Consider the following 25,229-nt stretch of genomic DNA (forward strand, 5'->3'; position numbering starts at 1 on the left):
GACTGAAACTCAATAGGCTTGTTCGACTTCATGAAGCTCTGCGCAGACCGATCGGCGGCTGACTTGAAGCAGTGCATGCCGGTTAGAAATTTTGTCCGACTTGATACAGCGCCGACGCCACGTGACTGTGACGTATGCCATCAAAGTACCGCGAGAGCGATTCGAGAGTAGCCGGAGTACTCAGCCAGCGCAGCTTCTCAAGAGCGGCTGCACTGGGCTGCAGGAGGGCTGATGACAACACAGCTGTTCCACGATTGGCCGGATTCACCGCATGACAACGATCACTTGTGTTTCGTGTTTATTCGAACACCTTTTGTAAGAGCCATTTCAGTGTTTATGTCCAGGTTTGGCCAGTAGGTGGTACTACGGTCATGGCATAGCTAAATAGGGCTCATCTACTTGGGAGGGTAGGTGTAATCAGACGCAGGTGTTGCCAGAGGGGAAATGGCCAACTAGTTTTTGACCGCTACGGATGTGGTGAATACATGTTAGATAATGTGACAGTGTCGATGAAGATGGAATATTGTTCTGTTATGGATAATGAAGACTTTGTGTGACAATAAATCATATCTCTCACGACAGAGTTGAAATCAGAACTTGAACTCTTGTCACGTTATTTCTCAAACAAACAATCAAGCCACGGGAAGCGCGTCAACTAGCCCACTTCAAACCCTCTGTGTAATTTTGGCGGTTATACAAGTCAAAAACTAGGCTTTATGAAGCTGGAAGATCGTCGCGTGTGGAGTTATATGTTCACAGTTTAAAGCCATGCGGAGTGCCCGCTGGAAACCGGACATCTGAAAGCTGCTCATTGTTTATCTGTCTGGCTGTGTTATACATCGGAACCCGGCGAGAGAAAGTAGCATCGGTGAGAGGATGCGGCGGTGCTGTTCCATCCGACCCGGAGCTAAGTCAAGGTCTGGTCAGCTGTTCAAGGACAACACGAAACTTCTTTCATCATCCACCAGTGTGAGGACATCGTGAGCTGTTTTTATTTCATCAAGGCGTCCCACGTAAGGTATGTTGTAGCGCTACAAGTTTTGAATGGCCATTCATAAAGTGTGCACACTATACTTACCCGGGCGTAAAAATCCAATGCATTGGTAAAGAAAGAGCTGAACAAAGGAATTTTGTAGTGGAAAGCAAATGACATTGACTACTGTTTATTAGCTTTGTGACGTTCATTCATGTACACAATGAGTCTTCTTGAAAAAGACGCGTCAGCTGCTGAGGCGGTTGCGCAATCAGCTGAATGGAACAGTAAAGCAAACGGTTTTGATGTGTTAAAAGAGAAAGAAAAACGTGTTGTAACATTAACTGCAAAGGCATTTGAACAAAAGCTGGAAAGACTGCAAAATGATAGGAAGGCTAAATTAAATAAAGCTTCTAAGCTAAGGGAACGTATTAAAGAGCTTATGCAAATAAGTGATAAAGAGGAGTACAATGTGCTCTGGGTGCTCTTGTTGATCTGTGTGATGATGCAAAATGTGTTCATGATTCCTTGTTGGTCATGTTACCTGAGAGTGAAAGGGAAAAACATGGTATTTGGTTCAAAGCAAAAATGATTTGCAATAATGAATTACGATCTGAGGTGAACCGTTGGTTATGTGTTATTCCCTCATTGAAAGGTAAAAAAGATGATGAATGTGGTGATGATATCCGGCCAGAGGATAGTGTCTCAAATGTCCCTAGCAAGCAATCAAGCAGGAGGAGTTTTCTCAGTGGAAAATCCACTAATTCTGCAAAAATAATGGAAAGGGCAGAAAGAGCTGCACTGCTTGCTCGGGCTGCATCTTTAAAGGAAAGGCATGCATTGGAGGAACAGGAGCAACATTTAAAAAGGAGAAGAGAGCAACTTGAGCTGGAAACTATGCTAGCTGCCTCCAATGCTAAGCTAGAAGTGCTGGTCTCTGCCTCTGACATTGTTGATACTACATCTAATGGAATGAGTTCTTACATGCGTAAAAGTAAAAGAACGGCAACTGTTAACGAGCTTAATCCTATGGCAAAAGAATACAGGCCTGTAAACCACCACAAAGCACAGCAGTGCCAGGATTGGTCATTGCCAACAGGCAATCTACAACCTACAGCTATGCTAACTCAGCAGGCTAGTCAACAAGGCCAGGCTGGGCTAAACCAGAGGATTGGTTCTCAAATGGACGATCACCATATTGTACCACCACAACTTCTGAGATCCTACCCATTTAGTGCTCAGCCAGTAGAAGAACACCAACTGGGGAACATCTGTTCCATAATGGAAAGGCAAAATGAAATAACTACAGCATTGATCCAACAGCAACGCTTCATGTTATTGCCTGCAAGAGAGATTCCCTTATTTGATGGGGATCCTCTTCAATATATTTCATTTAAGCGAGCGTTTGAGCAGGCAGTGGAGGATAAGGTCAGTCAAGGTGATTGTTTATATTATCTGGAACAATTCACGAGAGGACAGCCGAGGGAACTGGTACGAAGCTGCCAGCATATGGCACCGGATCTAGGTTATGTTAAAGCAAAGCAGCTGCTTAAACAACACTTCGGCAACGAGTATAAAGTTGCCTCTGCATATATGGAAAAGGTTTTGGCGTGGCCACCTATAAGAGCAGAAGATACCAACGCACTGCAGGCCTACTCACTTTTTCTGCGCTCATGCTGTAATGTCATGGAGAACATACAATATATGCAGGAGTTGGACATGACGAGCAACATGAGGGCAGTTATGTCAAAGCTCCCATTCAAGCTGAGGGAGCAATGGAGGTCAGTGGCTCATAATATAATGGATACATCTGAACGCAGAGCTCTGTTCAAAGATTTGGTGGCATTCATTGAGAAACATGTTCGTATTCTGTCAGACTCTTTGTTTGGTGATATTCAGGACCCAGCACCAGGAACAGTTGGTGCTAAGGTCGACAGGCTGAAGTTGCAGCCAGGCAACAGATTTAAAGGAAACAGCTTTGCCACCACCATTGGACCTGTACACTCAACTGGGAACTTTGGAGAGAGAAAGGCAGTTTTGTCAGAAAATAATTCTACTGTGGGGTCAATTTGTGTGTGGTGTTCGCAAAGTCACTCTTTAGAGGAATGTCAACAGTTCAAATGGAAGAAGCACCAGGACAAAATAATCTTTCTAAAGGAGAAAGAGCTTTGCTTTGGCTGTTTATGTGCTGGGCACATAAGTCGCAATTGTGGACAGCGTGCGACTTGTCGGATTTGCGGTCAAAACCATCCTAGTGTGCTTCATATTGACAAGAGAGATAAAGCCAATGTAGACACAGAGCGACCTAAGGATCCTGTGAGACCTGACACCACAGCATCTAAAGAAGCCTGTGGTAGTGTAGGGGTCGGAAGTGATCGCTGCCTTCTTTCCATCTTGCCAGTCCAAGTCAAATCCATCAAAGGGGACAGAGTAATACAAACATACGCATTTCTGGACCCCGGCAGTTCAGCCACTTTCTGTTCAGAGCATCTTATGCAAAGGCTTGGTCTGTCTGGTAAACAAACCCACGTTCTGCTACAAACCATGGGACAGGAAAGGGTCGTGCCAGCAAAATTATTGTTTGACTTGGAGGTGTCTAGTGTGGACAGCAACGTCTTTTATAAGCTACCAGAAGTCCTCACACAGAAGAAAATGCCTGTAAGTTCAGACAGTATTGTCTCTGAAGGAGAGTTGGCAAAATGGTCATATCTGGCAAAGGTACAGATTCCTAGTTTAGAGGCTAATGTTGACCTATTGATTGGAAGCAATGCTCCCAAGATATTGGAACCTTGGGAGGTCATAAATAGCCAAGGGGGAGGACCATATGCAATTAAGACAGTATTGGGCTGGGTCCTTAATGGCCCTTTTCAGGCTAATGACAGCAGCTTGCAAACAGAAGTTCCTTCAGTAGTGGTCAACAGGATTTCAGTGAGCCGTTTGGAAGAAATGCTAAACAGTCAGTATAACCATGATTTCGGTGAAAGAGCTACAGAGGAGAAAGGCCCTTCAATGGAAGACATCAAGTTTATGGAGATTATGGAAAGCTCTGCCACACTTGAAGATGGTCATTACAGTTTGAAGCTGCCTTTTAAAAGAAACAATGTCACTCTGCCCAACAATTTATCTGTGGTAAAGCAAAGGTTGCTCGGGTTGAAAAGGAGGTTCCTTAATAATAAACAGTTTTTTGAGGAATATAAAATGAACCTCAACAGGGTGATCAGTCTGGGCTATGCAGAGCAAGTTCCAGAACAGCAGTTGGATCACAGCAGTGGTAGGGTGTGGTATCTCCCGCACCATGGTGTATACCACCCCAGGAAGAGGAGTCTGCGGGTGGTGTTCGACTGTGGTGCGACTTTCAAAGGAACATCTTTGAACCAGCAGCTCTTGCAAGGCCCCAATTTGACCAGTACATTGCTTGGTGTCCTGCTCAGGTTTAGGCTGGAACCTGTAGCAGTTATGGGTGACATACAAGCAATGTTCCATCAGGTCAGAGTTGCAAAGGAGGATAGAGACTTCCTGCGCTTTGTATGGTGGCCAGAGGGAGATCTCACCAAGGAAGTAGCTGAGTTCCGTATGACTGTCCATCTGTTCGGTGCGGTGTCCTCCCCGAGTTGTGCTAGTTTTGCTCTGAGAAAAACAGCAGATGACAATCAGTCTGAATTTCCAGCTGAAGTGCTTCAAACAGTCAAGGAGAATTTTTATGTGGATGATTGTCTGAAGAGCATGCCCTCTGAAGAAGAAGCCGCCTTCATGGTTAAAAATTTAAGTACTCTCTGTCAGGAAGGAGGATTCACTCTGATGAAATGGATGAGCAATAGTCGCACCACACTGCAGAGTATTTCAGAGGAACACAGAGCTAAAGACCTGACTGAACTGAATCTGGATAGAGACAAACTTCCTCTTGAGAGAGCTCTTGGCTTGCAATGGTGTGTTGAGAGTGATTCATTCAAGTTCAAGATGGAGATCCAACAAAAGCCAGTCACCAGGCGTGGAATGTTATCAGTGGCTAGTTCTGTGTACGATCCCCTAGGATTTGTTGCGCCTGTGGTATTGCCTGCCAAAATCCTGCTGCAGGAACTTTGCAGAAGAAATTTTGGATGGGATGAGACTGTGCCACAAGACATTGCGCAACAGTGGCTCAGGTGGTTGGAGGACTTGGATATGCTGTCTGAATTTAAGGTTGATCGTTGCGTTAAGCCCAAGGGCTTTGGACAACCAAGACATGCTCAACTTCATCACTTTGCAGACGCTAATGAAACAGGATATGGAGCAGTCACATATCTCCGGATGCTGAATGATGGAAATGATATTCATGTTGCATTCCTGATGGGCAGAGCCAGAGTTACACCTTTAAAGACCGTTACTATTCCTCGCCTGGAGCTGACTGCTGCTGTGCTTGCAGTTCGTGTTGATCTGATGCTGAAGGCTGAGTTGAGATTCCAGTTGCAGCAGTCCATCTTTTGGACTGACAGCACTTCTGTGTTGAAGTATATAAAAAACGAGGATAAACGTTTCCATACATTTGTGGCGAACAGGGTTTCGACTATAAGAGGGGCCACTGAAACTTCACAATGGCGATATATCAGCTCCTAGGAGAATCCAGCTGATGAGGCATCCAGAGGAGTGAGGGTTGGAGACTTCATTCATGGCAGGAGGTGGATAGAGGGTCCAGGTTTTTTGTGTAAACCAGAATCTAACTGGACAACAAACATGGTAGAAACTATCATAGAACCAGATGATCAGGAGGTCAAGAAGGAAGTCACAGTGAATGTTGTGTCTGTGGAGGGCTCACATGTTGCCACAAGCCGGTTACTGACCTATTTCTCAAGTTGGAGTAAGCTTAAGGTGGCAGTAGCCTGGTTTCTTAAATGGAAAAGCATTCTGTTGGAAAGGAGTTGCAGGAGGAGGGAGGAGGAGACAGCTGCTGTCACTGGTAAGCAGAGCACAGATAATGTGCCACCGAGGAGACGAGGGTTTAAGGACAAGCCGGGACGGCAAATTTTGTCCATTGATGACCTTTTGGGAGCAGAGCTGGCAATCATTAGATATTGTCAGCAACAGAGATTTGGAGAGGAAATTGCCATGTTGTCAGCTGGGAACTCTACAGTGAGCAGGCTTAGTACAATCTACAGGTTGGATCCATGCTTGGATGATGGGTTTCTCAGAGTTGGAGGGCGGCTGACCAGAAGTTCCTTGCCAGAGTCGATTAAACATCCGCTGATCCTCTCCAAGGACCAAAATGTGGCCACTCTTATTCTCAGGCACATCCATCAGCAGCAGCGCCATAGTGGTCGGAATCACACGCTATCAACACTGCGGAAGAAGTATTGGGTCACTAGTGCCAACTCCGCTGTAAGAAAAGTCATTACAGAATGTGTCTGTTGCAAGAAGTATAATGGAAAAATGCAGGAGCAAAAGATGGCAGATTTGCCAGAGGAAAGGATTCTTCCTGACAAGCCCCCATTTACCAACGTTGGCGTTGATTATTTTGGCCCAATTACAGTGAGGAAAGGACGTGGTACAGCCAAACGCTATGGCGTGATACTAACTTGCCTGGCAAGCAGAGCAGTCCACCTCGAAGTGGCTGACTCTTTGGACACTGATGCATGTATCAATGCTCTGCGGCGTTTCATCTGTAGAAGAGGTCAAGTTGTTCGTATTTTATCTGACAATGGAACCAACTTTATAGGAGCAGAGAGGGAACTAAGAGAGGCTCTCGCAGCTTTGGATCATGGAAGAATTCAGGGAGCTCTCCGGCAAAGGGGAGTTAAGTGGAGTTTTAATCCTCCAGCAGGTTCACATCATGGTGGGGTTTGGGAGCGGGTTATCCGCATGGTGAGAAGGATTCTAAGTTCAGTTCTTCAACAGCAGGCCCTGAACGATGATGGGCTTCATACAGTTATGTGTGAAGCTGAAGCCATCCTAAATGATCGGCCTATCACCAAACTCTCTGACGATCCAAATGATTTGGAGCCACTTACTCCCAACCACATTCTTCTAATGAAAGGAAATCCATCATTGCCGCCAGGATTGTTTGAGCCACATGACTTGTATTTAAAACGCAGATGGAAGCAAGTTCAGTATATTGCTGAACTTTTTTGGAAACGTTGGGTACGGGAATATCTACCTTTGCTGCAAGAGAGGCAAAAATGGAATGAAATCAGGAGAAATCTAAAGCCTGGAGATATTGTCGTCATTATGGATCCTACTGCCCCACGAGGCTCTTGGCCACTGGGAAGAGTGTTGGAAGCTTTCCGGGATAAAAAGGGATTTGTGCGTTCAGTGCGTCTGCAAACAAAGTCAAGTGTCATTCAACGTCCTGTAACAAAGCTCTGCCTGTTGCTTGAGGCTGCTGGTTAAATGGGCAATTTTAGTGTTAATGTGTGTGAACTCACTGTGACTAAAATGTTTGGATAAAATGTTATGTCAGGTTGGTAATGGCTCCTTAATTTGTTTTGTTTTGAATTGTAATGTTTGTTAACCATTTCAATTAGGGGCCGGTTGTGTAAGAGCCATTTCAGTGTTTATGTCCAGGTTTGGCCAGTAGGTGGTACTACGGTCATGGCATAGCTAAATAGGGCTCATCTACTTGGGAGGGTAGGTGTAATCAGACGCAGGTGTTGCCAGAGGGGAAATGGCCAACTAGTTTTTGACCGCTACGGATGCGAATTGGGACTCAGCATGATTCTACGTGGCCATAACGTAAGATACAAGGTAATGGAGCATTTTATACACGTGTTTCTTTAGAAATAAATAATGGACAAATGGAGTCTTTAAACGCCTCAGATGTGAAGTTATTCGCTGTCAAAGTGACGCCAAAATGAATGGGAGTCAATGGGATGCTAACAGCAGGTGAAGGCTTGTTAGCCAATGGCGGCCGCCGGGGGTGGTACGGAAATCGAGAGCTCGATTACCCCCCTGCTCAGCTCTGACTCGACTGAAACTCAATAGGCTTGTTCGACTTCATGAAGCTCTGCGCAGACCGATCGGCGGCTGACTTGAAGCAGTGCATGCCGGTTAGAAATTTTGTCCGACTTGATACAGCGCCGACGCCACGTGACTGTGACGTATGCCATCAAAGTACCGCGAGAGCGATTCGAGAGTAGCCGGAGTACTCAGCCAGCGCAGCTTCTCAAGAGCGGCTGCACTGGGCTGCAGGAGGGCTGATGACAACACAGCTGTTCCACGATTGGCCGGATTCACCGCATGACAACGATCACTTGTGTTTCGTGTTTATTCGAACACCTTTTGTAAGAGCCATTTCAGTGTTTATGTCCAGGTTTGGCCAGTAGGTGGTACTACGGTCATGGCATAGCTAAATAGGGCTCATCTACTTGGGAGGGTAGGTGTAATCAGACGCAGGTGTTGCCAGAGGGGAAATGGCCAACTAGTTTTTGACCGCTACGGATGTGGTGAATACATGTTAGATAATGTGACAGTGTCGATGAAGATGGAATATTGTTCTGTTATGGATAATGAAGACTTTGTGTGACAATAAATCATATCTCTCACGACAGAGTTGAAATCAGAACTTGAACTCTTGTCACGTTATTTCTCAAACAAACAATCAAGCCACGGGAAGCGCGTCAACTAGCCCACTTCAAACCCTCTGTGTAATTTTGGCGGTTATACCTTTAGTTCATCTAAAGCTCACAAATCAGTTTTTTTATAACAGTAAACACTCTTTTCATGTCGTTGCGATGTTATATTGTGTCATGGTTATCAAATTAAAACTGATTAAAAAACATATAGACTCCACTTCATTGATAGTAGCTTATGTTGAACTTTATTCTTGTTCAAACAGACGCTGTATGAAGCAGTACATAAAGTAGGCCTATTGAATGAAAATGTCTCTGAAACATCTGTGTATTATTTGGCAAATATTACATTTATTTCACTTCAGCTGTGGTAAAGTACGCGAACACCACGTGAGCGGTCACTACGGGAACCAGAAAGTGTCCGACTTCACGTCTCCGTTTGCAGCTCCTCCCCGCCTGCACGCGGCTACTCTCGCCGATCGGTTACATCCAGCCGCAGCCGATGTCGAACACACCTAAAGACTGAAGAGGCGCGAACGAGCGGTGACGTCATCGGCCGCCAACTGTAGAGGATCGAAGACGCGCCAAAATACTATTCTTAACGACAAAACATCTATAGACATCAACAGTAGTTTCTGTTTTGTTCTTTAGACAGATAGACGAACACCAGCTGCTGCATCATCACATTACTTTATTTTACTCCCTTCAGTAACAAAACATACACACGTGACTCTGGATGTCATTCTATCAGATGACCACTAGATGTCCTCATAACCTCATATATGTATAACATACATAATATGTTACATCCCCCTTCTTAAGTATATTCCTTTATACTGATGCATAGAACCTTTGCACAAACTTTTAAACACAACATTTGAGTTTCATTTACCAAACTTTCAGCATAACAACAAAATTATTTAACACATTTTCACAAATGCATTTTTACACAAACTGTTGCATTTCAACTTATTGCACATTTAACAATGCACATACATTGTATTAACTCTCAGTCTTTGTATTTTTCAGGTATTTTTACCCTTCTTCCAGACCTTGTATGGTAAGCTTGCTCTTTCTCTACACTTTCATTCTCAGTTCTTTCATTTGAAATGTCTTTACTGTCAAGTGCATTGCTCTGTATTGCATCAACTGACTGCTGACTATCAGTATCCATGTCAACTCTTCTCTCAAATGCTGAAGAGTCTGTTTCTCTTGTTTTTCTCAAATGTCTGCGATTTCGTCTGAACAGCTTTCCATCAGGATTCTTTACTATAAAAGAACGTGGCTGTTCATGCTTTTCCAGAACAACAGCTGGCTTCCAGGAATCTCCCTTTTGCATCCTTATTCCTTCTCCAGGTTGCAGATCAGGTAAGTATTTACTTTAAGAGTAAGTACTTTCTTTAAGAGATTTTTCCCTGTTTGCACTGCTCTCTCGGCTTGTCCATTAGACTGTGCATAACCCGGACTTGAAGTCACATGCTTGAATCCCCATTCCTCTGCAAAACCTGAAAATTCAGCACTTGCATACTGAGGTCCATTGTCAGATACTACTATATCTGCAATTCCATGTCTTGCAAAGATGGACTTCATTTCCCTGATGACTCCACAGCTTGTCGTGTCCCTGAGTAGTTTTACCTCAATGTACTTCGAAAAGTAGTCCACACATAACAGAAATGCTGAACCACTATGGTAAAAAATGTCCGTACCTATTTTTTCCCAATGTCGCCCTGGCACTTCATGTTGGAACAATGGCTCTTTTTGATTGTTGTTCCTGTTCTCATTGCAGGTAGCACATCTGGATACTGCATCCTCAATTTGTGTCGACATACCTGGCCAGTACAAAATGTCTCTGCCTCTTGCCTTACATTTGACAATTCCCAGGTGTGACTCGTGTATTTTGTTGATCATTTCCTGTCTTAGCTGATTTGGAACAATGAGCTTATTTGCTTTAAATAACAGACCATCTTCATGACTGATTTCCTCTCGAAATGTCCAGTATTGCTGTATTGATCTTGGCATCATAGATCGCTCTTTCGCCCACCCATTCAGCACTGCATTTTTCAACATTTGCATTTCTGCATCCTCTGCTGTTGCTTTTTTGAAAGCATCCAGTTTCTGTTCTGAAATAGGAAGTTGTGGCGTAATCCAGTTCACTGCTAGATCCTCTTCCAGCAGATTTTCCTTCTGTTCGTGTAGATAAGCACGACTTAGAGCATCTGCTATGTATAGTTCCTTACCTGGGGCCGTATTCACAAAGAATTTTAAGGCTAAAAGTAACTGTCGAATTTAGGAGCAACTCCTAAAAATAATGGGCGTGTCACTCCTAACTTTAGGACTCCTAATTTTTTTGACTAAGAGTAATTCACGAAGCATTTTAGCCCTAAAAGTAGCACCTAAGCCTGGGACAGCTTAAAAGAAGTCGAGAGGACTCCTAACTCACTAAGACCTATTCACAAACCGCTTTTTGTGGCATTTCACGTTGCGATGTTTTGAAATGCGTATGCGGCGGCTACAGGAGCTTCCCATCGCGAGGGAACAATTTTGCATTGTAGGCATAACTAGGGATGCAATAACGCCACCAACAACAACCAAAACTAGGCTACTAAACTAATTGTAACATTTAATTATAAATTCAAATTAAAATGTTCTTCTCTTTGCAAACGTAGGCAGAGGCATATAGTGACAGATTAATTCAATAATGTTGCAAAGATATTGCATCAATCCATATGTTTCATTAGGCTACTAGGCTATTTGTTTTGCCTTACTCTTTATACATTTAGGCTATTTATTCAGTTATTCATCATCTTCCGTCCTTCGCACTACTTGTGTAGCGCACGCATTCTCAGACCTGTCACCTGTCACTCATCATCGTAGGGGAGGTGTTTGGAATCATTCCCGCGTTACAATCATCAGCCAATCAAGGTGGTCACTTCAGTCAAGCTCGTGCATGAGTAATGACGTCATCCATAGCAACGAAGACTCACTCTTAGTTTAGGAGTTGTCATTATTCTTTACTAAGAGTAGGTCTGAAAGGCGTTGTGAATAACTTTTAAGAGAAAACTCCTAGCTAAAATCTTTTAGTGCGATTTAGGAGTACTCCTAGTGGTAAGATAAAATGCTTTGTGAATACGGCCCCAGGTTTGTACATCACCTTCAGACTGTATCTCTGTAGTCGCAGAAGCATTCTTTGTAACCTCATAGGAGCCTGATGCAGTGGCTTCTTAAATATGCTCTCTAATGGCTTGTGATCACTTTCAACCGTGATTTCCTTCCCATACACATACTGGTGAAATTTCTCACATCCATAAACTATGGCTAACAATTCCTTTTCAATTTGTGCGTATCTACGCTGACAGTCGTTCAGAGCTCTCGAGCCATAAGCCACTGGCCTTCCTTCTTGCAGAATCACAGCTCCTATTCCTTCTGAACTGGAATCTACCGACAATGTGACCGGTTTGCTCACATCAAAGAAATTCAAAGTAGGACTTTGAGTAACCAAATATTTCAGTTTTTCGAAACTTTGCTGTTGAGCATCCTCCCAGTGCCACTCTGTCTCTTTCTCCAGCAATTTCCTCAAAGGTGCACTTATGTCAGACATATTGGGAATGAACTTTGCCAGATATTGCACTACTCCAAGAAATCTTTGCAGTTCTTGCTTGCTTTGTGGTGGTGGAATTTCAGTCACTGCCCTTACCTTTTCTTCATCTGGCTTAACTCCTTGAGCACTCAGTATGTGTCCTATGTATTTGATCTCCGTCATTCTTATTTTGCACTTGTTCCTGTTGAGCTTTAAATTGTTTTTTCTTGCACATTCCAGCAGCTTTGTTAGCCTTTCATCATGCTCTTGAATGGAGTCTCCCCACACCAGCAAGTCATCGATGATATTTACCACACCTTCCAGTCCTTCTATCATTTGTGCAATGGATCTCTGAAAGACTTCTGACGCTGAGGATATACCGAAAGGTAACCTAAGAAAACGGTATCGCCCAATTGGTGTGTTCATTGTGCAAAGCTTTGAACTTTCATGATCCAGCTTTATCTGCCAAAACCCTTGATTCGCATCTAGTACAGAAAAGTACTTTGCATTCGGCATTCTTGAGACCACATCTTCTACTGTCAGCATTGGATAATGCTCTCTTTTTATTGCCAGATTGAGATCTTTAGGATCCATACAAATGCGCATTTTCTTCGACGTTACTACAGTAACCATGCTGTTGACCCATTCAGTTGGTCCAGTTTGCTTTGCGATGACCCCCATCTGCTCCATTCTTTGTAGTTCTTCAACCACTTTCTCCCGCAGAGCTACAGGTATCCTTCTTGGCGCATGCACAACTGGTCTGATATTTGGATCAATTTGTATGTGGTGTTCTCCTGGTAAACAGCCTAATCCTTCAACTAGATCGTCAAAATCCTTGAGAATGTCACTGCTCTTTTCAATTTCGTACAGTCTTTTAATCATGCCCATTTTCTGACATGCAGATCGTCCTAGAATGACAGGTGCATCATGCTTCATTATTTCAAACAGGATTTTGTATTTCTGTCCTTTGTACACACAATTCAGTGCTTTCTTGCCCAATGGCGCCATCTTGTGTCCAGAATATGTAACAAGTTTGCAGCTTGACCTCTGCAGTCTCCCTGCTATGTTTAGCAACTTGTACACTCTTTCTGACATGACATTACATTCAGCTCCTGTATCCAGTGTCACTTTTACATCATTCTTGTTTATCTGGATTGTCTCGACTCATTGTTCATCCTCCTTACTTGAGTTGATGGAGAGTACAGCTCTTTCTTTTTCCACTGTTACTGTACCAATAAACATGTTACCATCTTGTTCAATCACGTGCATTCTTTTACTCTGACTCTGCAGGTCTTTGTTATTACACATCTTTGCAAAATGATTTTTCTTCTGACAAGACTTACATGTTTTCCCGTAGGCTGGGCATTTTCTGTACTCGTGCTTATTGCCGCATCTGCTGCATTCCTTTCTCATCACTGACGTCTGCTCTGATTTGGTGTCTCTTTTCTTTGGCTTTATGGATTCAACTTTGTGTACATTTACTTCATCATTGAGTGCTTTCATTTGACTCGACGTGATCTCGCTGGCCCTGCAAATGTCTATGGCCTTTTCCAATGTGAGATCCGTTTCTCTTAGAAGTCTGCCTTTTAGTTGATCCTCTCTTATGCCACATACAATCCTATCACGAATTAAAGAATCGTGCAGATCACCAAACTCACAGTCTTTTGTTTCAGCAGGCCCTTGCGATCTCGTGAAGAGGTTTTTTCGAGGCTCACAGTAATTTTTAAACTTGTCTTTTAGTATTTGTATTTTATTTCTCTCCTCTGCTGAGAACTCAAATGTATTACATACTTTTATGGCCTCTTCCCCCGCCACGTGCAGAAATGTAGCACACTGCACCGTCTCAGACTTCTCTGCTACCCCACTAGCTAGCGAGAAAAGTTCGAACCTCTGTATCCAGTTCTTCCAATTTTCCGAGAGATTTCCTTGCAGGATCAATGGCGGTGGTGGCTGTAACTGTGCCATCCTCTTTTTCTGCGTTTTTATCAGTTTTCTTCTGACACCATGTTCTGTTCTTTAGACAGATAGACGAACACCAGCTGCTGCATCATCACATAACTTTATTTTACTCCCTTCAGTAACAAAACATACACACGTGACTCTGGATGTCATTCTATCAGATGACCACTAGATGTCCTCATAACCTCATATATGTATAACATACATAATATGTTACAGTTTCCATCCACTTTTTGCGCTGTTATGTTATCGACAAAGTGAATATGCGATAAAAAAACATTACGAACTTTGCCGTCTCCAGACTGTTTCCATTCAATTGGCCTTTTACCGAGTGCGTGATGACATCACGAATGACGAAAGCGTTTTGTCGCATATGTTTTGGTGTATCACAAAAAAATGTGCCCTTGAGCCGTTTCCATACATCTTATTTATTTATTTTTATTTTTTTTATCGCAAATTCTACCTTTTGGGGTTCCAGTCAGCACACCCCCCAACACCAAACAAACAAACCAAAAAAATAAAAAAAATAATGGAGAGAGTATTCAGGCAGTTAATTGAAATTTGCCAGCTTACTGTCATTTCAATTTCACAAATAATTGCAAGTGTCCGAAATATCAGAAGACGACGGCAGAATGAAACAGTTGCTCATCTGATAGGGCTCGAATTAACTACCGTTATGCGACGAAGCCCAAGGGTTTGGGAGAGACCACGCAATAAGGCGTTCTGGGAGGAAGTTGTGGAGAGACACTTTACAGAAAGTCTCTGGGTGCAACATTTTAGAATGACACGGCCGACGTTTGAGATGCTGTGTGGATTCATTGGTCCTGATGTTGCGCCTACCCCAGGTTGCCACCGACCACCGGTTCCGACACGAAAGCGGATTGCCATTGCCCTGTACAAGCTGGCAACCTGCGCCGAGTATAGAGTAGTGGGCGAAACTTTCGGGGTTAGTAAAACAACCGTCCATCGATGTATATGCTGTGTGCACATCTATTAAAGAAAAATTAATGCGGCGTTATATCAGGCTGCCAAATGTAGCGGAGGCCAATGAAATTGCATACCGTAATTCCTTGGCGCATCTTGTGCCACAGGTTTCTGGTGCGCTGGATGGCACGCACATCCCAATTCTCCCCCCGACAGAAGGCTACTGCGATTACATTAATCGCAAAGGGTGGCCATCTATTGTTCTCCAGGCACTTGTTGATGACAGGTGCATGATACGAGACATATGTGTTGGCACTCCTGGAAGTGCCCATGACGCAGCTGTGTTTGCAGCCTCAGATCTGTACAGGTAAGCCTAACCATTCAACATATTTTACCAGGCCGGAAATAGCTTTACACACAATAAAATGTCTGTAAAAGTTGTGCACTGTAAAAAATATTAGTTCATCTAATTTTATTTGACAAAAGAAAGTTGTGATAAATCATGAAAATACTTTGTTAAAGTGTTGTTATGATTAAAACAAGCTAACAATTGTTGTTCTGTGTCTTACAACTATATGAATTATGCTGCTCCTAATTGAATGGTAACATCTACAAAATGGTAACATCTACATTAACAGGTTTCTTTAGTCGTTATTTAACATCACTGAACCACATTAATTTATACAAAAAATAATAATATTGGGGGTATTAAAGTATGTACAATTATTATGGGAAAGAATTTGAAATATTTGCAATTTAATAAAAAAAAATGTAAAAAAAAATTAAATACGTGAGGTGTGTCAAATCTTTTGACCTGCACAGTAAATGAGCTCTGCTGTATGTTTATTACTCAGACTCCCTGAGAGACACCCCCAGGCTACACTTGTTGTGGAGGGAGTCCAGGTGCCTCTGCTAGTGGCAGGAGACCCAGCCTATCCACTACTGCCTTGGCTCATCAAAGGTTATCCTGGACCCAATTTGTCAGAAGAACAGGAAGCATTCAACCGTCACTTGAATGGATTGAGAGTTAAGGTGGAGCACACATTCGGACACCTGAAAGGAAGATGGCGCATCCTGGCAACAGATGCGCCAGAATCCTGGTCAGACATTCACCACTCTTTCATGCCTACAGTTGTGGCAGCATGTTGTGTACTACATAACATCTGTGAGATGGATAAGCAAGGATTCATACAACCTTGTGAAGACTTATGTAATGAAGGGGAGAGACAACTGTGTTGCTTGCAATGCGATGACCGACCTTCTGCACAAGCTGTGCTTATCAGGGATGCTCTCATGCAATATGTTTCTCACTTGGGAAGGCAGTAGGCTGTCATGGGAAAATGTATTTGAATCGTAAAATCTAATTTGTTACTGTCTAACTATTAATTTAAGTCACAAACTCGAACATATTAATAATCATTTTATTTGTAACAGAAATATGTGGTACATTTTCTTTATAAAGATTTTATATATAGCCTATATTTAACCTGTTGTAAAGCTTTGTTGTATGAGTAGCACATTTAAGGCAACATAAAACAGATTAATTTCAAATAAGACATTTCTTCTGGTACATAAAGTATATAAAACAAAGTTGCAATGTTTTGTTTTGTTCTCTTGAATACAACAACAATAGTAATAGTGGAAATAAATGGCATATAAATTAAACTCAAGATACTCTTAAGAGCACAAACTGAAAACATTCTCTGCGGGCATTGTTTTAAATGAACAAACCATAAACTTCACCAACTTCACCAATAGCCAAAACTACTTAATCCAAGTTTAGGTATGTGGTGAATGACATATTAGGATGAGTATTCAAAGAAGGTGCTGAAATGCCTGCTTGGTTGTAGGGGAGATGGGGCACTGGATGATTAGAGCAGCTGGGTTGGTTGTCTCAAACCAGCCATCACCTCAGATGCATGAGCATGCCTTTCAGCAGCATTAGCACAACGCTCAAAACATTGAACAGCTTGAGAGATAACACTGGCAATTGACTGAGTGACTTGCTGATCTCGCTCTGCTTGCTCACGCTGCTGATCGAGGAAATCATGAAAAATGGCTTTCAACTCAGCCAACTGCTTCCTTTTTGGGGCATGCTGATGACTTCGCCTCCATCTTGATGCATTGGGTGGTGGGTCAGAATCCTGTTGTACGGTTTCATCAGGCTGGTCCAGGGAGGGTGACTCCGTATTTGAATCAGTCACTGGTCCACTATCAGAGGGGGTGAGTGAATCATTTGGTGGACGATCTAGACAATCCAAAAACTTGAGTTAGTTTTCAAGATTTTAAACAATATAAACACCTTATTTATTTTACTTTTTTTTTTTACTTGAACATTTACAGCTCCACAAGACAATCATGTAATTCACATTCATCACGATCTAAATACAGCATACTCATTAAGGAGCATTACAAACATATCAAATTGAATAAGCAAAGCATTTTTTTCTTCTATTTTTTTTAAAACTAGAAAACTACTTCTTAAAAATTTTATCAACACCAAAATACATCAAAATGACTGGAAATGGGACATGCTTGCAAATCACGACTTACCTGTAGACACACTGTAGTCATCTTCATTTCCCTGCTCTTCACAGAGCTCAGAGGTCTCTGTTTAATACAATGAAAAAATAACCTAGTTTATTTGTAAGTCTTTAAATAAACTTTAGCTTTTCACTTTTAGATAGCACTCGTACTGTAAAGTTACATATCTAATAGAAGTACGCTTCTTACAAGACTCTACAAGTCTGTTAAAAAGCAGTTTTACGTACACTCTTAATATTACATTTCTTAAAGACACTCTGTTTAAAGGTTTTAGAGACCTATTGCACAGAAACTGCACAAAAAAACTATATAATATTACATAACATTAAATAGAGTTAACTGTCCGTGATACAACAAATTACCGTACAGAACTTACCAGAGCTGTTGATGTTTGTAGAGAACGACGATACTATCGGCCTCTGGCCCCAGTATGTGATCCATTTCACTGAAAAATTTAAACTTCGTCCTCTTTTTCCCCCCAGAACCACTACGTGAAAGGTCACGCTTTTCTACCAGGTAACGCTGTTTCAGTTCCTTCCATTTGCTGCGAAGAATATGCCATGGCTTAGTGTAGCCATTAATACCCATTTTTCGTTGCAACTCCTGAAATGTTGTAGCATTCCTTTGCCGTTTTCCATCAAAAATACATGTAATATCATTTTCTTCAATTAAATGGAGAAAATAAAGAGTCTCGTCATCTGTCCATGAGTACCGCTCCGAGTCCGCCATGGTTTTTGTTGTGACGACTGCACCTTGCACGTGATGAAAATCATGTGACACCACATTTATTTGCGTTAAAGCCCTTTTTCTCGACAAAAAGTGTTTCCAAACTAGTTTTTAGCGTCATTTAAAGTATCGACATAGAATGTATGCAATAAAGTTAAACGGAAAAGGATTGTGTCAACATTTGCAAAAAAATATCGATAATTGCCATTTCCATCAGCTATATCGGTAAACATTTTGATGCGCTAAACCTTTTTTCGCAAGAAACACTTGGATGGAAACCTGGCTAGTAAAACACACACAAAAAAAAAAAAAAAACTGGTCTTTATTCCAACTGCTCTCTTTCTGCTGGTTGTGTAAAGCTGTGTTGAGATGTAGATCATTTCAGTTTATTTAGTAGAAACTGTGTGTTGTTTAAAGTTCATAGTAATTGTTCTGACTTCATGAAGCCTTGATTTCAGTCATGTGTGAATCATTCTAGAATTAGGGGTACATTTTACGTCTCTAGATAAACTGTTATTTAAAAAAAAAAACTTTATTTAATTAATTTTGAATAATAATATACTTTATTACATGGCTTGGTTGAATTCTAATGTAGAATATGGTGTTATTTCTTGATAACAGACGCTGTGAAGTATAACACACCGTTGCCATGAAAAACAGAGCGTTGCTATGGACGCAGGATTCTAACCGGAGAGACGGAGCGGACTATTTTCTTTAGCTGAAGCAATACAATCGTTTTTTAAAAATCAATAAACTCCTTTTTAAATCAATATTTTGTATCAAATTATGGATTTATTTGGTGGGTAGCCATGTAATAAGCGGGATAATGTAGAGCGAGGCGATAGCGAATACAACCCCTTCCTTCAGGCTGATTCAAGCTCCGCGTCGGGGTCCCGATCAGCCTGTCAGGGTTGTATTTGCTATAACAACCGCCTCGGTCTACATTATCCCTTACATATATTACACTATCATTTAAAATAATGATTTATGTATATTTAGGGACATTTTTTTAGAAAATATTCTTTATTGAAATATTCTAATATGACTCCCACTCCACCTATTATTGTCTGTCATTGCCTCCTGATTCATGTATTCAACTTGAACTATCATGTAATAAGTCATATTTTACTTGTATAAACAGTTGCATAGAATATTCATATTTTTGTATTTTATGTAATTTAATTGATTTTAAAAAATGTATTTTGTGTCTATAAAACAACATAAAAATCTCCAAAGTATTCATAGAAAAAGCATGTGAACTGTACCAAGTGATGTCACTTCCTCTGGCAGGAAACTCTAGAAGGCAGTGAGGTATGTCATTATTCTTTTCTCATTCATTTGTACAAAATGTTTAGGGTACACCAATAGCAGATTCATTATTTGTCAATTCTGTTATCATGATAGTTAGAGCCCTAATTTAAATTGTATTGCATTACTGAATTTTCGGAAATATTAGCCTCAACTGACATATATTATGGGAAAATGGTGGCGTTATTTTGTCACTTATTGGGAGCGGTATGCTAGCTGGAGCCGGTTACCTCCAGTCTTTGTGCTAAGCTAGGCTAGCGGTGGGTGCGTCAGACAGAGTTACGGCACTCACGGAGATGAAAAAGGGTATGTATGGACTTATCTAACTCTGGGGGATACGGTGAATAAGCTAAAGTCCCAAAAAGTGTTCCTTTAATTCAAGATATTAAACTGCAAAAGGTTAAAGGGTTAGTTGACTTAAAAGTGTCAAATTGCTGACATTTCTCATGTCATTCCAAACCGGAAAAGACTTTCGTTCATCTTCGGAACTCGGCCGATAGTGAGCCTACGGACTTTCAAGCCATTCACACTTTTTCCAGCTCTTCACATCTCTAAATATTATTGTTATTTTTAATGTGATGACCAAAAACATGTGTCACAAAGCAGGTTGAAGCAGGGAAGGATGCAGGATCTACTTGCAGAAGCTTAACTTTATTTTCAAAGAACATAAAAGAAACCAAACACTCTAGACAAGAAACAGAACAGCCTAGCATATAGCAGTGACGACAGACAAGAAACAGAACAGCCTAGCATATAACAGTGACGACCGACAAGAAACAGAACAGCCTAGCATATAGCAGCGACGACCGACAAGAAACAGAACAGCCTAGCATATAACAGTGACGACCGACAAGAAACATAACAGCCTAGCATATAGCAGCGACGACCGACAAGAAACAGAACAGCCTAGCATATAACAGTGACGACCGACAAGAAACAGAACAGCCTAGCATATAACAGTGACGACAGACAAGAAACAGAACAGCCTAGCATATAACAGTGACGACCGACAAGAAACAGAACAACCTAGCATATAACAGTGACGACAGACAAGAAACAGAACAGCCTAGCATATAACAGTGACGACCGACAAGAAACAGAACAGCCTAGCATATAGCAGCGACGACCGACAAGAAACAGAACAGCCTAGCATATAACAGTGACGACCGACAAGAAACAGAACAGCCTAGCATATAGCAGCGACGACCGACAAGAAACAGAACAGCCTAGCATATAACAGTGACGACCGACAAGAAACAGAACAGCCTAGCATAACAGTGACGACAGACAAGAAACAGAACAGCCTAGCATATAGCAGCGACGACCGACAAGAAACAGAACAGCCTAGCATATAACAGTGACGACCGACAAGAAACAGAACAGCCTAGCATATAGCAGCGACGACCGACAAGAAACAGAACAGCCTAGCATATAGCAGCGACGACCGACAAGAAACAGAACAGCCTAGCATATAGCAGCGACGACCGACAAGAAACAGAACAGCCTAGCATATAACAGTGACGACCGACAAGAAACAGAACAGCCTAGCATATAGCAGTGACGACAGACAAGAAACAGAACAGCCTAGCATATAACAGTGACGACCGACAAGAAATAGAACAGCCTAGCATATAACAGTGACGATAGACAAGAAACAGAACAGCCTAGCATATAACAGTGACGACCGACAAGAAACAGAACAACCTAGCATATAACAGTGACGACAGACAAGAAACAGAACAGCCTAGCATATAGCAGCGACGACCGACAAGAAACAGAACAGCCTAGCATATAACAGTGACGACCGACAAGAAACAGAACAGCCTAGCATATAGCAGTGATGACAGACAAGAAACAGAACAGCCTAGCATATAACAGCTACGACCGACAAGAAACAGAACAGCCTAGCATATAACAGTGACGTCCGACAAGAAACAGATCGAACAGCCTAGCATATAGCAGTGATGACAGACAAGAAACAGAACAACCTAGCATATAACAGTGACGACCGACAAGAAACAGAACAGCCTAGCATATAACAGTGACGACAGACAAGAAACAGAACAGCCTAGCATATAACAGTGACGACCGACAAGAAACAGAACAGCCTAGCATATAGCTGTGACGACCGACAAGAAACAGAACAGCCTAGCATATAGCTGTGACGACCGACAAGAAACAGAACAGCCTAGCATATAACAGTGACGACAGACAAGAAACAGAACAGCCTAGCATATAGCAGTGACGACAGACAAGAAACAGAACAGCCTATAGCGACGACAGACAAGAAACAGAACAGCCTAGCATCTTCAGTCCAAGAGCTGCTCAGTTCAGCATCGTTCTGTTCACTGGAGGAGATAGCCTGAAAAATAAGTCAATAGAAAAATATGTCAGTGAAAGTAACTGTGCAGAACTGAAGAAACTGATCAGAGATTGTGGAAACAGATTCCTGGTTCAGAGAATGGGAGTTCGTGTTTTAGCAATTCAGAAAAACTGTAAACACAAATCCAAAATTTCAACTAAACTCACAAAACCATCGACTCTTCTCAAAATCAAACAATGCTTTCAGATCATACACACACGAGTCAATAAAATAAGCACTACAGATCATCCATTAGACACTACATCAAAAAATGGAGAAAACCGCCTCCAGAACATTACAGAAAATAATAATATTGTATGCAGTAAACACTTTTTGCAATTACATAAAAAGCCTAGTAATTGCAGCTGATAAGGTGAACATATAGTATTCTGTATGCACTGCAAGTATAGTCTTTTACTGAATATTGAATATTAGGCCTATTGAATGTCTATATATTCAGCACTTGTCACAAATCTCTTAGCATTTTTAAATCTTACCTTAAAACTAATTTTTTAGGGTAGCTTGTAATTGAATATTTGCATAAATCTTTCATTGTCGACATTTGATTATTGCAATGGCTGATTTAGAAATGTATGTGCGGTGTATTATTAAAGTTAAATAAAGTAGAGACTATTATTAACAAACCGGGAATTGCTGTGGATCCTCTCATGTCTTTTCAGAGATGATGATCGACTGAATCTCTGGTCACAGTGTGGACACTTGTAAGGTTTTTCTCCAGTGTGAATTCTCTGATGCAGTTTTAAACAGTTTGCTGAAATGAAAGTCTTCTCACACTCAAAGCACATGTACTCTCTTACACCAGTGTGAATTTTCTCATGTTCATGTAAACTTTCCTGCTGTGAAAAACTCTTTCCACACACAGAACATGAATATGGCTTCTCCTTCGTGTGAACTCTCAGGTGTTTCTTCAGGTCTGATGCACAGAGAAGTGTTTTGCTGCACTGATCACATGTGAACGGCTTCTCTCCGGTGTGGATTCTCATGTGATTCTCAAGACTTTGGTTGGTTGTGAAACTCTTCCCACATTGATCACATGTGAACGGCTTCTCTCCGGTGTGGATTCTCATGTGATTCTCAAGACTTTGTTTGGTTGTTAAACTCTTTCCACATTGAGTGCAGGTGAAAGATTTCTTGGCTCTTTTCTTTACAAATATATTTTTAGTCTTTGAGCGTTTGACATGATGCACTTCACTCAGTTCTTCTCTCTCCTCGCTCTCTTCCATCAGGTCTGACATGAAAGAAAAAAATATTAAATTAAATTTTCAGTACATCAAAATAATTAAAAGAGAGAAAACATTTCTCATTCACAGTTCCATGCTGGTGGAATGATCTCCCCACCGGCATCCGGAATGCAGAATCCATGACAACATTCAAAAAAGAGCTGAAAACTCTTCTCTTCCGTGAGCACTTAACCTCCAAAAAAAAAAAAAATAATAAAATAATAATAATAAAAAAAAATAATATATATATATATATTTTTTTTTTTTTTTGTAAATTCTTGCTTATCGGGCTTATGCTACTCTGAATAATGCCTGAACTTCGTATTTTGAGCACTTCTTGCGTTGTTTTTTGCCTCTTCACCATGACTTGCTTAATTTAGTCCCAATTTGTAAGTCGCTTTGGACAAAAGCATCTGCTAAATGACTGCTACGCGAGCTACCACCAGGGGGTGCGCGAGAGGAAAAATGTAATGGCGGTCTGTTTTTTTAAGTGGGATTTTTCCACATAATAAAAAAAACATGAACAGTAAACATTTCCTTTGTAAATTCCTTTTCCTTTTATTTTAAATAAAAAAAAACTATAATTTATTAGTTTTTGATAAAACATATACATATGAAATGCACAATGACACACCTAAAGTCGCTCACGCACATACAAGCAAACTCTACACAGACGAGACGCGCGGAACTCTCCACGCACATACTTATATGAAACGCGAGCACACACACACACACACAAACTCGCGCACATACACATACTCAATGTGACCCGAGCACACACAAACTCTCCGCGCACATACTCATATGAGACGTGAGCACACACACACAATACCATAAAGATGTGGAAAAGTCGATCAAAAGAGTGGCTACATTTCTCCAGGCTCGATGCCAACAGCGCGCGATGCAGTATGTGCGGTAAAATAATTGCTGCAAAGACCGGTACCACGACAAATATGATGAAGCCCTTGACAGTGCACGGAGTAAACATAAGAGCAGAAAGCTGCTCCGTCTTCGACTGGTAAATGAAGATATACCTTGTTGATCACTCTGATAGTGTTTATATTGCAATAATGACCAACTGAATGTACACTGCCGTTCAAAAATGTGTTGGTTAGTCAGAATTTTTTTTCAGTAAGGATGCATTAAAGTGATCAAAAGTGACCTTAAAATATGTCACGTGTAATGTTACAAAATATTTCGTTTTTAAATAAAACTAAATTACGCGGCTGAAAATAACCGTGCTTTCTGTTACTGAGCCTGTGTCTGTCACTCGTCCTCTTAAAAGTGGAAGCTTGAGCGTAGCTTTGTTGCAATATATTGAAACTTTGTTGATGTTGTTATTGTCATGCGTGTTCTGGTTATTTGCGCATGATTAAACATGAGTCTTTATATGGCGATAAAACAAAGCTTTGTTGCGTTCTTTTTTTGAAGTGGGGATTGGGGGTGCGCCAACCCGGTTGGGACATAGTAGGGGGTGCGCAGGAAAAAAAGTTTGGGAACCGCTGCTCTAGTGGAATGAGCCCTTATGGCCAAAGGTGAAGGCAGATTGCGCACCTGGTAGGCTGAGACAATAGAACCACCCTTCAAGAACCACCGCCAGATCCCAGGCAGGAACTCTGGTCCTGGTTGTCGGTCTCATCCTCCATGTACCACGGAGAAAACGTATCACCAGCTGGTTCCTCCCCAGCGGCCCATCACTCAGTGGTGCATGGAAAGCCGCAATGGCAGCCACGTACACCTTAAGTGTGGACGGGGAGAGACCCGCAGAGAAACGATCTTGGAGAAACTCCAGAACTGAAGCCACCGGGCAGTTAACTGGATCTAACTCATGTTCTCTACACCAAGTGGAAAAGACATTCCATTTGAGGCCATATAATCTCCTAGTGGACGGAGCCCTAGAGCTAAGTATGGTTTCAACCACCCCGGCTGATAGACCAGCATTTAGGTACTGGACCCCCTCAGGGGCCAGACCCACAGTTTCCACAGCTCCGGGCGAGGGTGGAATATTGTGCCCTCCACCTGAGACAACAGATCCCTCCTCACCCCTCCTGACGGACCCTCTCCAGGACCCCCGGGA

At 41.8% G+C, this 25,229-nt stretch overlaps 1 protein-coding gene across 1 annotated transcript; it reads left to right on the plus strand.

The window, feature by feature from the left end:
• The first annotated feature begins 7,681 nt into the window (after positions 1-7,681).
• LOC309491275 (uncharacterized protein) lies at positions 7,682-16,561 on the plus strand. The gene is made up of 4 exons (XM_082160782.1): positions 7,682-7,687; positions 9,541-9,571; positions 15,139-15,338; positions 15,826-16,561. Exons 2-4 carry the CDS (start codon positions 9,569-9,571, stop codon positions 16,295-16,297), a joined length of 675 nt encoding a protein of 224 aa, XP_082016908.1. The 5' UTR covers positions 7,682-7,687; positions 9,541-9,568; the 3' UTR covers positions 16,298-16,561.
• The last annotated feature ends 8,668 nt before the right edge of the window (positions 16,562-25,229 follow it).

The sequence above is a fragment of the Leuciscus leuciscus genome (assembly GCF_965113295.1).
Source record: "Leuciscus leuciscus genome assembly, chromosome: 25".
Classification (NCBI taxonomy): domain Eukaryota; kingdom Metazoa; phylum Chordata; class Actinopteri; order Cypriniformes; family Leuciscidae; genus Leuciscus; species Leuciscus leuciscus.

Coding starts and splice junctions, on each gene's coding strand:
- LOC309491275 (XM_082160782.1), top strand. Junction 15,339..15,825: donor GCAGCCTCAGATCTGTACAG/GTAAGCCTAACC, acceptor TTTATTACTCAG/ACTCCCTGAGAGACACCCCC.